Source organism: Oryza sativa, chromosome 1, assembly GCF_034140825.1.
Source record: "Oryza sativa Japonica Group chromosome 1, ASM3414082v1".
NCBI classification, from domain to species: domain Eukaryota; kingdom Viridiplantae; phylum Streptophyta; class Magnoliopsida; order Poales; family Poaceae; genus Oryza; species Oryza sativa.
The window spans coordinates 33,935,646-33,947,330 of record NC_089035.1 but is presented as its reverse complement, the minus strand read 5'-3'; the positions used below and the strand labels follow the sequence as shown (position 1 = coordinate 33,947,330).

The following is an 11,685-nucleotide window of genomic DNA, read 5'->3' as shown; positions in this document are numbered from 1 at the left end:
CTTCCTCTTCTCCTCCCCTCTCCTTCCTCCTCCTCCCCTCTACTCCGTCTTCCATCAGCCGGCCGGCGGCGGCGGGCGGCGGCGCGGCCGCGCGCGTGGAGGCGGCCGGCGGCCGGCGGCGTGGCCGCGTGCGGGCAAGCGGCCGGCGGGCAGGCGGCTGTGCGCAGGCGGTGGCCGGGCGCTGGCTCGGTTTCTTTTTTTTTCTTTTTTTTTGTAAGTTGTGTTTCACTGGATGTATAATTTTGTGATTCATTGCATCGCATGGATCTAAGATGTATAATTTGTATAATCTGTGATGTATTTAATTTGTGTGTAGTTTTTAGAATTTGTGATGTATTTGATTTGTGATGTTGATTTAGGATGTGCATCTCATTCAATTCGGGAGAAAATATATAGATTAACACTAGCCATTAGCAAATCAACAACAAAATAATAATAAAAAAAATCTCGAGGAACTGTCGCTTCCCCTCTTTAGTCCCGGTTGGTTCCCCCTCTCTACTTCCGGTTGGTGTTACCAACCGGGAGTAAAGATCGATTTTGAACCGGGACTAAAAATAGCGATCTTTAGTCCCGGATTCGTAGTCCCGGTTAGAAAACCGGGACTAAAGGGGGTTATCAACCGGGACTACAAACGGTTTCTCCACCAGTGGCGGCGGCGGCGACTCTAGAGTTTTGCGCGGATCAAAGACGATCCGTGGTCCCGGTCCGGTGTGTGCCGGCCTGGACGCACAGGGCCTCGTATTTGTAGGCCTCGCGCGCGATTCCTTGCCGGCCACGGGGCCCTGATGGAGTCGGTGTCGGCTGCGTGGGATCCAAGCTTATGACAGTTTGGACCGAGTCGGTATCAGCCTTGTGGAATCTGAATACTCATTGGGCCAACCGGCGGTAGTAGTTGTTGGGCCTTTGGTTTGAGGGTAGGAAAAAGTCCATTTCACATCCCTCATGTCTAGGCAGTGTTTGGCAAATGTCTAAGGGAAATGATTTCCCACCCATTTTTAAATCATAACCATTCATTCTCCCTCATTCATTTAATCCTAACCCTTCATTCATTTCCCAATCCCAATCCCACCCCTCATTTCCCATTATCCAAACACACCCCTAGTGCTTGCGTGAATAACATCCTCCAACCGGAAAACCAGATATATTACCTCCCCCAAGTGTTAAAACCAGTACAAAACAAGTCTCTCGGTAGTTTTTGACGGTGGTTTTGCTGACGTGGCAGCCTGGTCATCGAGAAAAATTAAAAAAATTACGTGAGGGCCCACATGTAAGTGCCATTTCTATTCTTCCTCCTCCACCACTCTCCTCTATCCTCTCCCTTCTCTCTCCGTGGACAGAGCACGGCCAGGGGAGGTGCTGGAGCGCGCAGGAGGGATGGGGACCGCCGGAGGATGCGAGCGCGCACCACGAGGGAGGGGCTCGCCGGCCGCAGCGCCTGCGCGGGGAGGGTTCGCCTGTCACGGCAAGCGCGGGGGGAGCAGTTCGCCGGGATGGGTCGTCGAATCGCCACCACTGCCGTCGCCGCCGACGAGCTGGCTCCTCTTGTCTCCATCGGTCCAAAGGGAGGAGACGGAGACCTCGCTCCCCTTATCGAAATCGACGGAGCTCAACCTGGGCATCGCCATCGCCGCCTCTGACTCCACCTCCCGGATCGGCAAGACAACGCGGCGGCTGCGCAAATCTGGCAGCTCAGCGGCGGTCTCCGCCATGGGAGGCCGTGGTAGTGGCCGGCGGGGCGACGAGAGGATCTAGTAGGCACCGATGTCTCGACATCGGCGGCGGCAACGGGAGCCGTGGTGGGAGACGGTAGGGCGGCGATAGTGGCCATCATTGGGCGGCGGCGCCCGGGCTTGTTGAGGAAAGGGGAAGGGGCGGCGTTACCACAGGACCCGCGCGCAGCCGACCGACGATCTCCTCCCCACGCGCGTCGTGGCCGGCTGACGAGCTCCTCCTTCCAGGCCGGCAAGGTTGTCGGCAATGTCGCTGCCGAGCAGCAGCAGCCATCACGGCTGTCCTAGCGCTCCCACCGCTCTGCTGAGATCCTGCCGCCCCGCCACTCCCGCCGTCCTACCGCTCCCGCCGAGCTCCCGCTGCCCCGCCTGTCCCGCCGCCCCACCGCTCCCGCCGCCCCGCCACTCCCGCTGCTCTATCGCTCCCGTCGAGCTCCCGCCGCTCTGTGATCCCGCCGACGTTCCTACCGCTGCCCCGCCGTCCCGTCGCTCCCGTCGTCCTGCCGCCGCCGAGCTCTCTCCATCTCGCTCGCTGCCGAGTTCATTTATTTTATTGTTTTACTCACTGACATGTGGGTTCCATTTAGGTTTGTTTTATTTTAGTGCCACGTCGATGCCACATGGGAAGTCAACCGCCACGTAAGTGCCACGTAGAACAAACCACCTCTGAAACCACCGAGGGAGGTGATTTGTTCTGGTTTTTAGATAAGAAAGAGGCGTTATACCCAGTTTTCCGGTTGAGGGATGTTATTCACGCAAGCGCAAGAGATGAGGGAGGTAAAATGGACTTATTCCTTGAGGGTACGCTTGGTGCCACAAGCCTAAACAGGACATGGCCCATGGGACAGTCATGTGCATGCAGGACCTCTGTGAATACTTTTCCCTTTTCTGCACCGCTCACATCTCAAGGAGCTGTACGCCTGTACCGAGCTAAACTGTAGGAGTACTGTACTCTGCATGAGAACGTCGTACTCCGACATGATACTGTTGCTTGGAAAAGGGCTAGCTTTGCTTGCTGAAACGAAGGTTGCAGGAAAGGATCTTTCGTCATTGAATGCCACGCGGTGTACAAATTTCTTGGCACTAAACTATAAGCACGTACTAGTACCACGTATAATGCGACACCGTGTAACTTTGTAACAGTAGTACAGTACAGTACTGTCGCTCCCGCTTGCACGATGTGCAAACTGAAACTCAAGCCTGACGAGAGTGAAGTTGAAACAGGGCAGAAAGCTCGAAGATTATCGGTGAAGACGACCTGAAGCTGGAGGGCCATCGGTTGGCTTGCCGGCAGGCCGGGGTCAGCACGGCTAGTTCCGGCCACTCTAGCTGCCGACCTGCCGCCTTGCCGGAAGACGCAACTCGACTCCTCCTGACGAGATGAGGGACCCCGCTTTGATTGGAGGTGGAGGTACTCATCCGGTACCCACTGCCACTATATAGCCAGTAGCCACCGTGCTGTGAGATCTGAGATGTATTTGAAGAATCAGGACATATCGTACAAAATTGGTTGTATCATTTTATAGAAGAGACGCCACGGTAAGCAGAAACTCCCACCACTCACTCTGTGATCTTACTACTCTCAATTTTCACTGAAAAGGTGTATGGATGGGCTCCTTTTTCCGCTTGACACAAGAGCGTTTTCTTCCCTACCACTGATCTGCAAGGGCTGTAGCCTGTAGCCAATTGGCTAGAACTCCTTTTACCGATTACACTTGATGTTGCAGCCTTAAGCATTAAGCACTGTCTCTTAAAAAAGAAACAACTTCCGCACTGATTCAGGGGATTTCGCGATTCGAGAGGTGGACAATTTCACCCATGTTCTCATCAGGTATCACCCCCTGAAATGATGACAGAATAGGCAATGATTGTTCCGGGGATTCTATCGATTTATCTTTTGAGCTTTCTGTGCTTATACAGCCTGGCTAATTTCGTCCTGATGCAAGCATACCTCAGAGCTAATTCTGGAGTTTGATCTTTACACAGCAAAATGGGTTGATTCAGGTAAAACAACACAAATATCTTTCGTACCAATTGAATTCGTGGTACAGAACTCCAAACAAAAGTTACTATATAAGGGTTCGATGCGTACAGTCCGTTTCATTCACAGTCACGCGCAGGTCGCTTGCAGTTAAAGAAAACAAGTTAATGAATGAATTAACCTTAAAACAGTCTGAGGAAATCATAAAATTGAATTACAGCAAACAGTACTGCACTGTCGTCCCCAGTAGTACTAGTACCATGCATCTAAAGCTGATCGCATTGAAACCGGCATAAATGGCTAGCTAACATCTGAGTACTTTTTCTCCTTGAGAGAAACATTTGTCCCTGTGATAATGGCCCGCTAATCTTATCAGAATACATACAACAGGTTACAATTGAGACGATGAAACCGTGATAGTGATGAGCTCTGATGATGATCTTTCTTAATTATAGTATTTTCTTTCTTTCTTTTTCTTTCGGCAGGCATACCATTTACAAGTTGCTCATATCTGATACTCCCCCGTTTCACAAGGTAAGTCATTCTAGCATTTCTCACATTTATATTGATGTTAATTAATCTAGACATATATATCTATCTAAATTCATTAATATTATTATGAATGTGAAAAATGCTAGAATGACTTACATTGTGAAACGGAGGAAGTACCATTTTCAAGTTGCGCATATCTCACGAACGCGAGGGCTTCGTTTTTACGAGAGCACGCGGCTGGTCAAGATAAACAGTACTCCAGCTCGATTGGCACAAAAAACCGGCAACATTGTGTCGTTTGCAAGAGCACAGCAAATCAGCAATGGGGTCCTCCTCTTTGGACCCCTGTTACTACTGTAGATGTGTACCACTCCTGTACACTAGATGATAAAATGTCCTGCAGTGCTTCTGTTGATTTGCTTTAGGCTGAGTTTAGTTTTAAACTTTTTCTTCAAACTTCTAACTTTTCCATCACATCAAAACTTTTCTACACACACAAACTTTCAATTTTTCCGTTACATCGTTCCAATTTCAATTAAACTTCTAATTTTAGCGTGAACTAAACACACCCTTAATCGGAGGGCCGGATTTCTTTAGAATGAGCGACTCTTCAGAAAGAAAAAAAGAATGAGCGAGTGGTATTGATTCTTTAGTTTTATTATCAGTTATCTCACGAACTTTTATAGCGAAGAACTGCAGATACTATCACATGAATATATTTTTATTGAAGGAGTGTTTCGTCTCGACACGTGATGGATGCCAATCTTTACAATAGCCTTAGAAATGATCTACACCATACCTTTTTATTTTTGCGAGAATACCTTTAAGATTCTTTTTATTTTAGGTCCTTTAAGACCCATACCTATTTATACCACCACATAAACTATTAGCTATAACATTAACAAATATTTGATTACTATAAAGCATACATAAATCAATAATTCAAACAGTTTCTACTAGTGATATTTGCATATACTTTTACGGTAACCTTATACATGAGAGATGATATAATGTAGGACATGGGCAGAGATAGCTAGAGAGGAGTGAGCTGCCCTTCTTCTAAGTCTAAATATCAATTGAGTCCCAATCTGAAGAAAATTCTAGTTCTGACCCTTCATAGATGAAGAGTTTAGAGGACAACTCAGAAACAATAGGTAAATTGAAGACATGTATATGTTTTCTTATATCGGAGTCTCATGCGCGCGCACGTGCAAATCTAAACCACTGACTGCTCTCATGTGGGAAGACATCTATCTATCTATTATATTATTAAAACAGTCTTGAAAGAATGCATCACGTTTGCTGTGGGGGCTAGAAATTCCCACATTAACCGAAGAAAAAGAAAAGAAGAGTACAAATAGAAATACAATCTAAAAATAGCTGAAATTCGAAATTAAAAATAAGCAATATTGAAGGAAGAGTCCGTATAGGAACCAAATACGAGATTAATCAAAATTTGAAATAAAAATAAAATAAATCTGAAATTAGAAAAAAAAAGAGAAGAGTACAAGTACGAATACAATTTAAAAATAACTGAAATTCGGAATTAAAAATAAGGAATATTGAAAGAAGAATCTATACAAGAACCCACTACGAGATTAATTAAAATTCAGAATAAATATAAAATAAAATCCAAAATTATAAAAATATAAAAGAAGAGTTCACGTAGGAATACAATTTGACAATAAATAAAATTCTAAATTAAAAATAAGCAATATTGAAAAAAGAGTCCATACAAGAAACCAATACGATATTAATTAAAATTTAAAAAAATCAAATAAAATCCAGAATTAGAAAAATAAAAAATATAGTTCAAGTAGAAATACAAACTTGAAGCAATTGAAATTGGAAATAAAAAAGAAATATTAAATAATAGTCTGTATAGAACACAATATGAGATTAATTAAAATTCAAAATAAAATATAAAATAAATTCAGAAAATAAAAAATAAAAATAAGAGCTCAACTGGAATACATTTCATAAATAACTAAAATTTGTAATAAAAAATAAAGACTATTGAAATAAGAGAATCTAGAACACATGACGAGATTAATTAAAGTTCGAAATAACAAATAAAATAAATTTCAAAAATAGAAAAATAATTATAAGAGTTCAAGTAGGAATATAATTTATGAATAAACATTATCGGGATGAAAAGTTATGCAATTTTAGAAAAAAAATCCATCTAGAACACAACGATGACAAATGACAATAAAGAGGAGAGAAGCAATAGGCCTGCAAAGGAATAGAGTGTTGGCGGTTGATGGGATATCTAAAAACTATGAACAAAACCCCAAATAGAATCCCAGTGACGATGGGCATGCCGTAATGCAACATGGTCACGATGGTTGACAGGACTTATGGAGAGTAAAATAAACCCCAATGATAATCATGTTCGATTTTAAAATTTCAATAACAATAAGAAGGGTGGCAGTGGGCGGGCTGTAGAGGAGTACAGTGGCGAAGCCACTAACGATTTGACGATACTTATAAAAGGTAAAAAAGAACACAAAGAAAAATTATATATGTTCGATTTTAAAAATCCCAATGGCAATAAAGAGAGGTGGCAGTGAATGAGCCATAGGGCATTAAATTGGCGATACTTGACGATACTTCTAAAAATTATGAAAACGAAACCCAACAAAACAATGAACTCTAAAAACTATAAGGCCTAATATTTTAAAATTTTAAAGAGGATGAATAGATGTGGTAGATCAAATAAGCAAATAAAAATGTGACAAAGGAGTAAGGGGCAGTGACTGACATGGCTTTTAAAAACTATAAAATTTTTAGAATCACGAGAATGATAATTTTAAATAAAATTATGTGTAAAAAATAGATAATTTTAAATTGATACTAACTGTACAATTGCACGGGCCGTCCAACTAGTTAACATTATGGGACAAGGGGAATGTGAAAAGGTACCCCGATGACGGTTTTTAACTAGTCAGGCAAGAATGACAAAATACGACAACAACCGCCTAATAATGATATTAGGGTTCTGATAGGGTGTATTAAGCATTGTGATAGAGAGGTAAACTAGTCCTCTTTAAGAAATTCACGTATATAGGTTGATAAACCCTAGCTTTATTATGAGCATGCCGATGATGATCCCGGCATTCTTATGATTATTCGCCCACCCAATAAACCATCCAAGTTAAAAGAAAACAAAACTAAAATTCAGTTTTTTCAATAAATCAATCGAATTTCACATGTATTTTCTAATCAAGCAGTAACCGATGTTATCGACTAAAGGGAAGGGGTATTTGGTGATCAATGCAAAATGTTGATTAGAAAAAAAAAAGAAATGCCTATAGTGGAAAAACAGAAAGAAATTTCAATCAAAATTCCACATATAGTAGACTTGATAACATTTCTTTCTTTTTTTTTTCTTATGTTGTTAGCAGTTGACATAGACACATCAACGCCTGACTTAGCCGGGTGAATGATCCCTTGTAAGTATATGTTAAATATTGTAGATGTGATAGATAGTATCGTTAAAATATTGTGCAAATGATACAAGGGGTGATGATTGGATATGCTTGTATTTTGATTTATATAATTAAATAAATTGAAGATATGTTGTATGCTTGTATGAGATTAAATATGTAATTATTGTCAGTGGGTGATGATATGTCATAGTTGCATGTTGAACTTTAGATTTAGTGGGATTTAACTTTATAGAAAGCATAGATTACTGGTCGCCGTTAGGCAAGAACTATAGCTTCCGTATTGTATCTGATCATCCATTCTAATGCCTAAATATCTCTCATAGCTTCAGGCACGCTTAACACTAAACTTCCCAGACAGTCGGAGTTTGTTTTCAAAAGACTGCACCAACACACGGGGCTCTCCCCCTTTCACCTCTACTTCTTCTCTTCCTACTACACCATAAATTTTAAACAAATAAAAAAACAAAGTTGGAAAAATTTATATATAGAAATACTATATATAAAACATATTTGAATTCAAATTCAAATTTGAAATGGGTATGTAAACTTTTGACTTATAAACTTTGGGCCTATAAACTAATATTTGAGTTCAAATTCAAATTTGAATCGGGTATGTAAACTTTTGACTTATAAACTTTGGGTCTAAAACTTTAGGTGTATAAACTTTAGATGTATAAAAATACTATTTATAAAAAATATTTGAATTCAAGTTCAAATTTGAATCGGGTATAATTCAAATTCAAATTTGAATTGGGTATATAAACTTTGGGTCTATAAACTTTAGGTGTATAAACTTTAGATGTATAGAAATACTATATATAAAAAATATTTGAATCGGATATATAAACTTTTGTCTTATAAACTTTGGTTCTCTAAACTTTAGATGTGTAAACTTGAGATGTACAAACTTTAGGTGCATAAATTTACTAAAATAAAAAAGTAATACGGTGAAAATAAAAAATAAAAACACGTGGAGGAGAGGGATGGCCAAAGATCGCCCAGTAGGACTTTCGCCAACACACGTGGTACCTGTACTGGGACACGCATGCTGACGAGGGAAAAGGACCTACTCTACGTATGTGTCCAACCCAAACCGATCCATTTCTACTCAAAGCGGCTACGCCGCGAGTTTCCCATCTCCGATCGAGCCAACGCTCGTACAAGGAACGAGCCTACACACACCCGTGCCTCGCACCACGTATAACACGGTCGCTTCGATTTCTTTCGGTTGCTCGCCATCATGGCCGTCCCCCTTGCCTTGAGTGCCCCCACACCTGTCCCTTCCCCGCCTCCGCGGCTCCGCCCCCCACCTACAATTCGAGATTTGTTCTCACTCGCGTAGTTCCCCCTCTCTGTCTCGGTCCCCGTCTACGTCGTCTCTCGCATTTTTCCTTTGCTCCTCTGGTTGGAAGTTGGAACTAACCTCGCTGTCTTGGCTGAGCTACTCCATATCTCCCACGCGAGTCACAAGACAGCAGAACGCGCGCGAAACCAAAGAGAGAGAGCGCTCAGCGTGCAGAGCGAGCAGTTGGTGGTGAGCCTTTACTACCGCCAACCCCAAGATTTAATTGCGTCCTCCTCCTGTGCCGCCGCGCTCTCTCTCTCTCTCGCTTCGGATGCCGCTATTGCTGCTGCTGCGCCTGTGGCTGCCATAAGTATATCGCACTCCACGGTGACCGACCGACCGACGCAGTCGTCACGGGCGCGGCAGATAGCTGGCTAGTGGCTAGCACCGCGCGTCGAGACGGGATGGGCGAGAGGAGGCGCCGTGCCAGCGCTGTCGCCGGCGGCCGGGCTGAGGATGAGAAGGCTGCTTCGGCGCCTGCGGCCGCGGCCCCGGCACCGACGGTGTGGTTCGCGCTGAAGAGGTCGCTGCACTGCCGGTCCGAGCCGTCGGAGGTGCACGTGCCGAGGCCCAAGGCCGTCGCCGCCGCCGCTGCGGGCGGTGGCGGGCACCTCTCGGCGATTGTGACCAAGCGCGCGGCGCCGCGGTCGGGTTGCTCCCGGTCGATAGCCAACCTGCGGGACGTCATCCACGGGAGCAAGCGCCACCCGGAGCGGCCGCCGAGCTGCAGCCCGAGGTCCATCGGCAGCAGCGAGTTCTTGAACCCCATCGCCCACGAGGTGGTGCTCAGCACCAACTCCCGCTGCGAGCTCAAGATCACCGGCTTCGGTGGCTGCGGCGGCCTCGCGGCGGCGGCGGCGGCGGGGGGCGGCGTACTCGCGTCGCCGCACGAGGCGGACGGCGACGGCGCCGTGGTGTCGTCGTTCGTTGGCACGCTCCGGCCGGGCACCCCGGGGCCCGGCTGGAGCCACGGCCTGCAGTACAGCGGCTCGTGCCGGGGCAGCATGCGGTGCACGCCTCCGAGGTCGCCGAATGTGCTGCTGGACAGCAGGGACGCCGCCGCGGCCGGGGTGACCGCTCACCGCGCGTCCTGCGAGGACGCCGTCAAGAGCTTTGGCAAGGGCGGCGGCCTAAGCTGCCACCGTTGCGGTGAGCAGTTCAGCAAGTGGGAGGCACTGGAGGCGCACCACCTTTCCAAGCATGCAGGTGAGGGTGACATTTGCACTGCAGCTCATAGTACACGGTACTGCGGTACACGGTACACCCACAGGCGGTGGTGGATCTCCTCGTCGTTCGGGAAAAATGCTGTTCTTTTTTTTCATGCATTTCCAGAGCACGTTAATCCCAATAGTGCATGTTTTCCTGTTAATGTTATGGGCGGTCAGGCGGTGTGGAACTTTAGCTATCAATAGACATTTCTTTACCTCAAAGTGCAGTGCATGTGTGTTCCTTTAGCTCAGAACTTTACCTGTATGGATTTCAATTTCACTTTCACCAGCTAGGTTCCTCAAAACATCTGCTTTCTTCTCCTTTATGCGAATCCATGCTTTCAACTTTGCTATAACTGCGAACCTGGTGTTCAGAGATCCTGCTAGATCTTTCATTTTGTTGTACCAGTAGAAAATAAAGTAGGGAGTAATCACTCCATGCTTTTTTCCTCCATTACTGCATCCCAGCCATTTATCGTAGTAAAACTAACTTGTAAAGTGATAGTACTAGCATGATTAAGTCTCAATTAAGCATCTTGCAGAGTCGACACTGACCAATGGTCTTGAATGCATGTGTGTATGTATGTGACGGGATCGATGGCAGTGACGGAGCTGGTGGAAGGGGACTCGTCGAGGAAGATCGTGGAGATCATCTGCCGGACGAGCCTGCTCAAGTCGGAGAGCAGCTGCGTGCGGATCGAGCGTGTGTTCAAGGTGCACAACACGCAGCGGACGCTGGCGCGCTTCGAGGAGTACCGTGAGGCGGTGAAGCTGAAGGCGAGCAAGCTGCCCAAGAAGCACCCGCGCTGCCTCGCCGACGGCAACGAGCTGCTCCGATTCCACGGCGCCACGCTCTCCTGCGCGCTCGGCGGCGCGGCGGGCTCCTCCAGCCTCTGCGCCTCCGACAAGTGCGCCGTCTGCCGCATCATCCGCCACGGATTCTCCGCCAAGAAGGAAGGCAAGGCCGGCGTCGGCGTCTTCACCACGTCCACCAGCGGCCGCGCCTACGAGTCCATCGAGGCCTCCGCCGGCGCCGTCGTCGGTGGCGACGACCCGGCGGCGACGCGCAAGGCGCTGCTGGTGTGCAGGGTCATCGCCGGCAGGGTGCACAAGCCGCTCGAGAACCTCAAGGAGTTCGCCGGACAGACCGGCTTCGACTCGCTCGCCGGCAAGGTCGGGCCCTACTCCAACATCGAGGAGCTCTACCTGCTGAACCCGAGGGCGCTGCTCCCGTGCTTCGTGGTCATCTGCAAGGCTTAACTCCAGAGTCATGCATTGCAAACGACTAATTAATCAAGTAATTAACCATTCTTTCCTTCGTGTACTAGCTACCGATCGGTTGCCAGCTTGTTGCCGTCTCTTCTGTATGAGCTAGTATCCATCAGATGCATTTGTCCATACTTGTGTGAGCGTACGTGGGGGGTCACGTGTAAGAGTGGATCGATTCGCCATCTACTTGCATGCTTACCAGACGACA

General features: G+C 46.3%; 1 protein-coding gene and 1 long non-coding RNA gene across 2 annotated transcripts; both read left to right on the top strand.

Moving 5' to 3' along the window:
- Positions 1–3,221: 3,221 nt before the first annotated feature.
- Positions 3,222–4,245, top strand: LOC112939355 (uncharacterized). The gene is made up of 3 exons (XR_003243013.2): positions 3,222–3,561; positions 3,651–3,734; positions 4,197–4,245. It is a non-coding gene; the product is annotated as an uncharacterized lncRNA (long non-coding RNA).
- A 5,003-nt stretch (positions 4,246–9,248) lies between these two features.
- LOC4327046 (uncharacterized) lies at positions 9,249–11,685 on the top strand. The gene is made up of 2 exons (XM_015779610.3): positions 9,249–10,206; positions 10,813–11,685. Exons 1-2 carry the CDS (start codon positions 9,405–9,407, stop codon positions 11,466–11,468), a joined length of 1,458 nt encoding a protein of 485 aa, XP_015635096.1. The 5' UTR covers positions 9,249–9,404; the 3' UTR covers positions 11,469–11,685.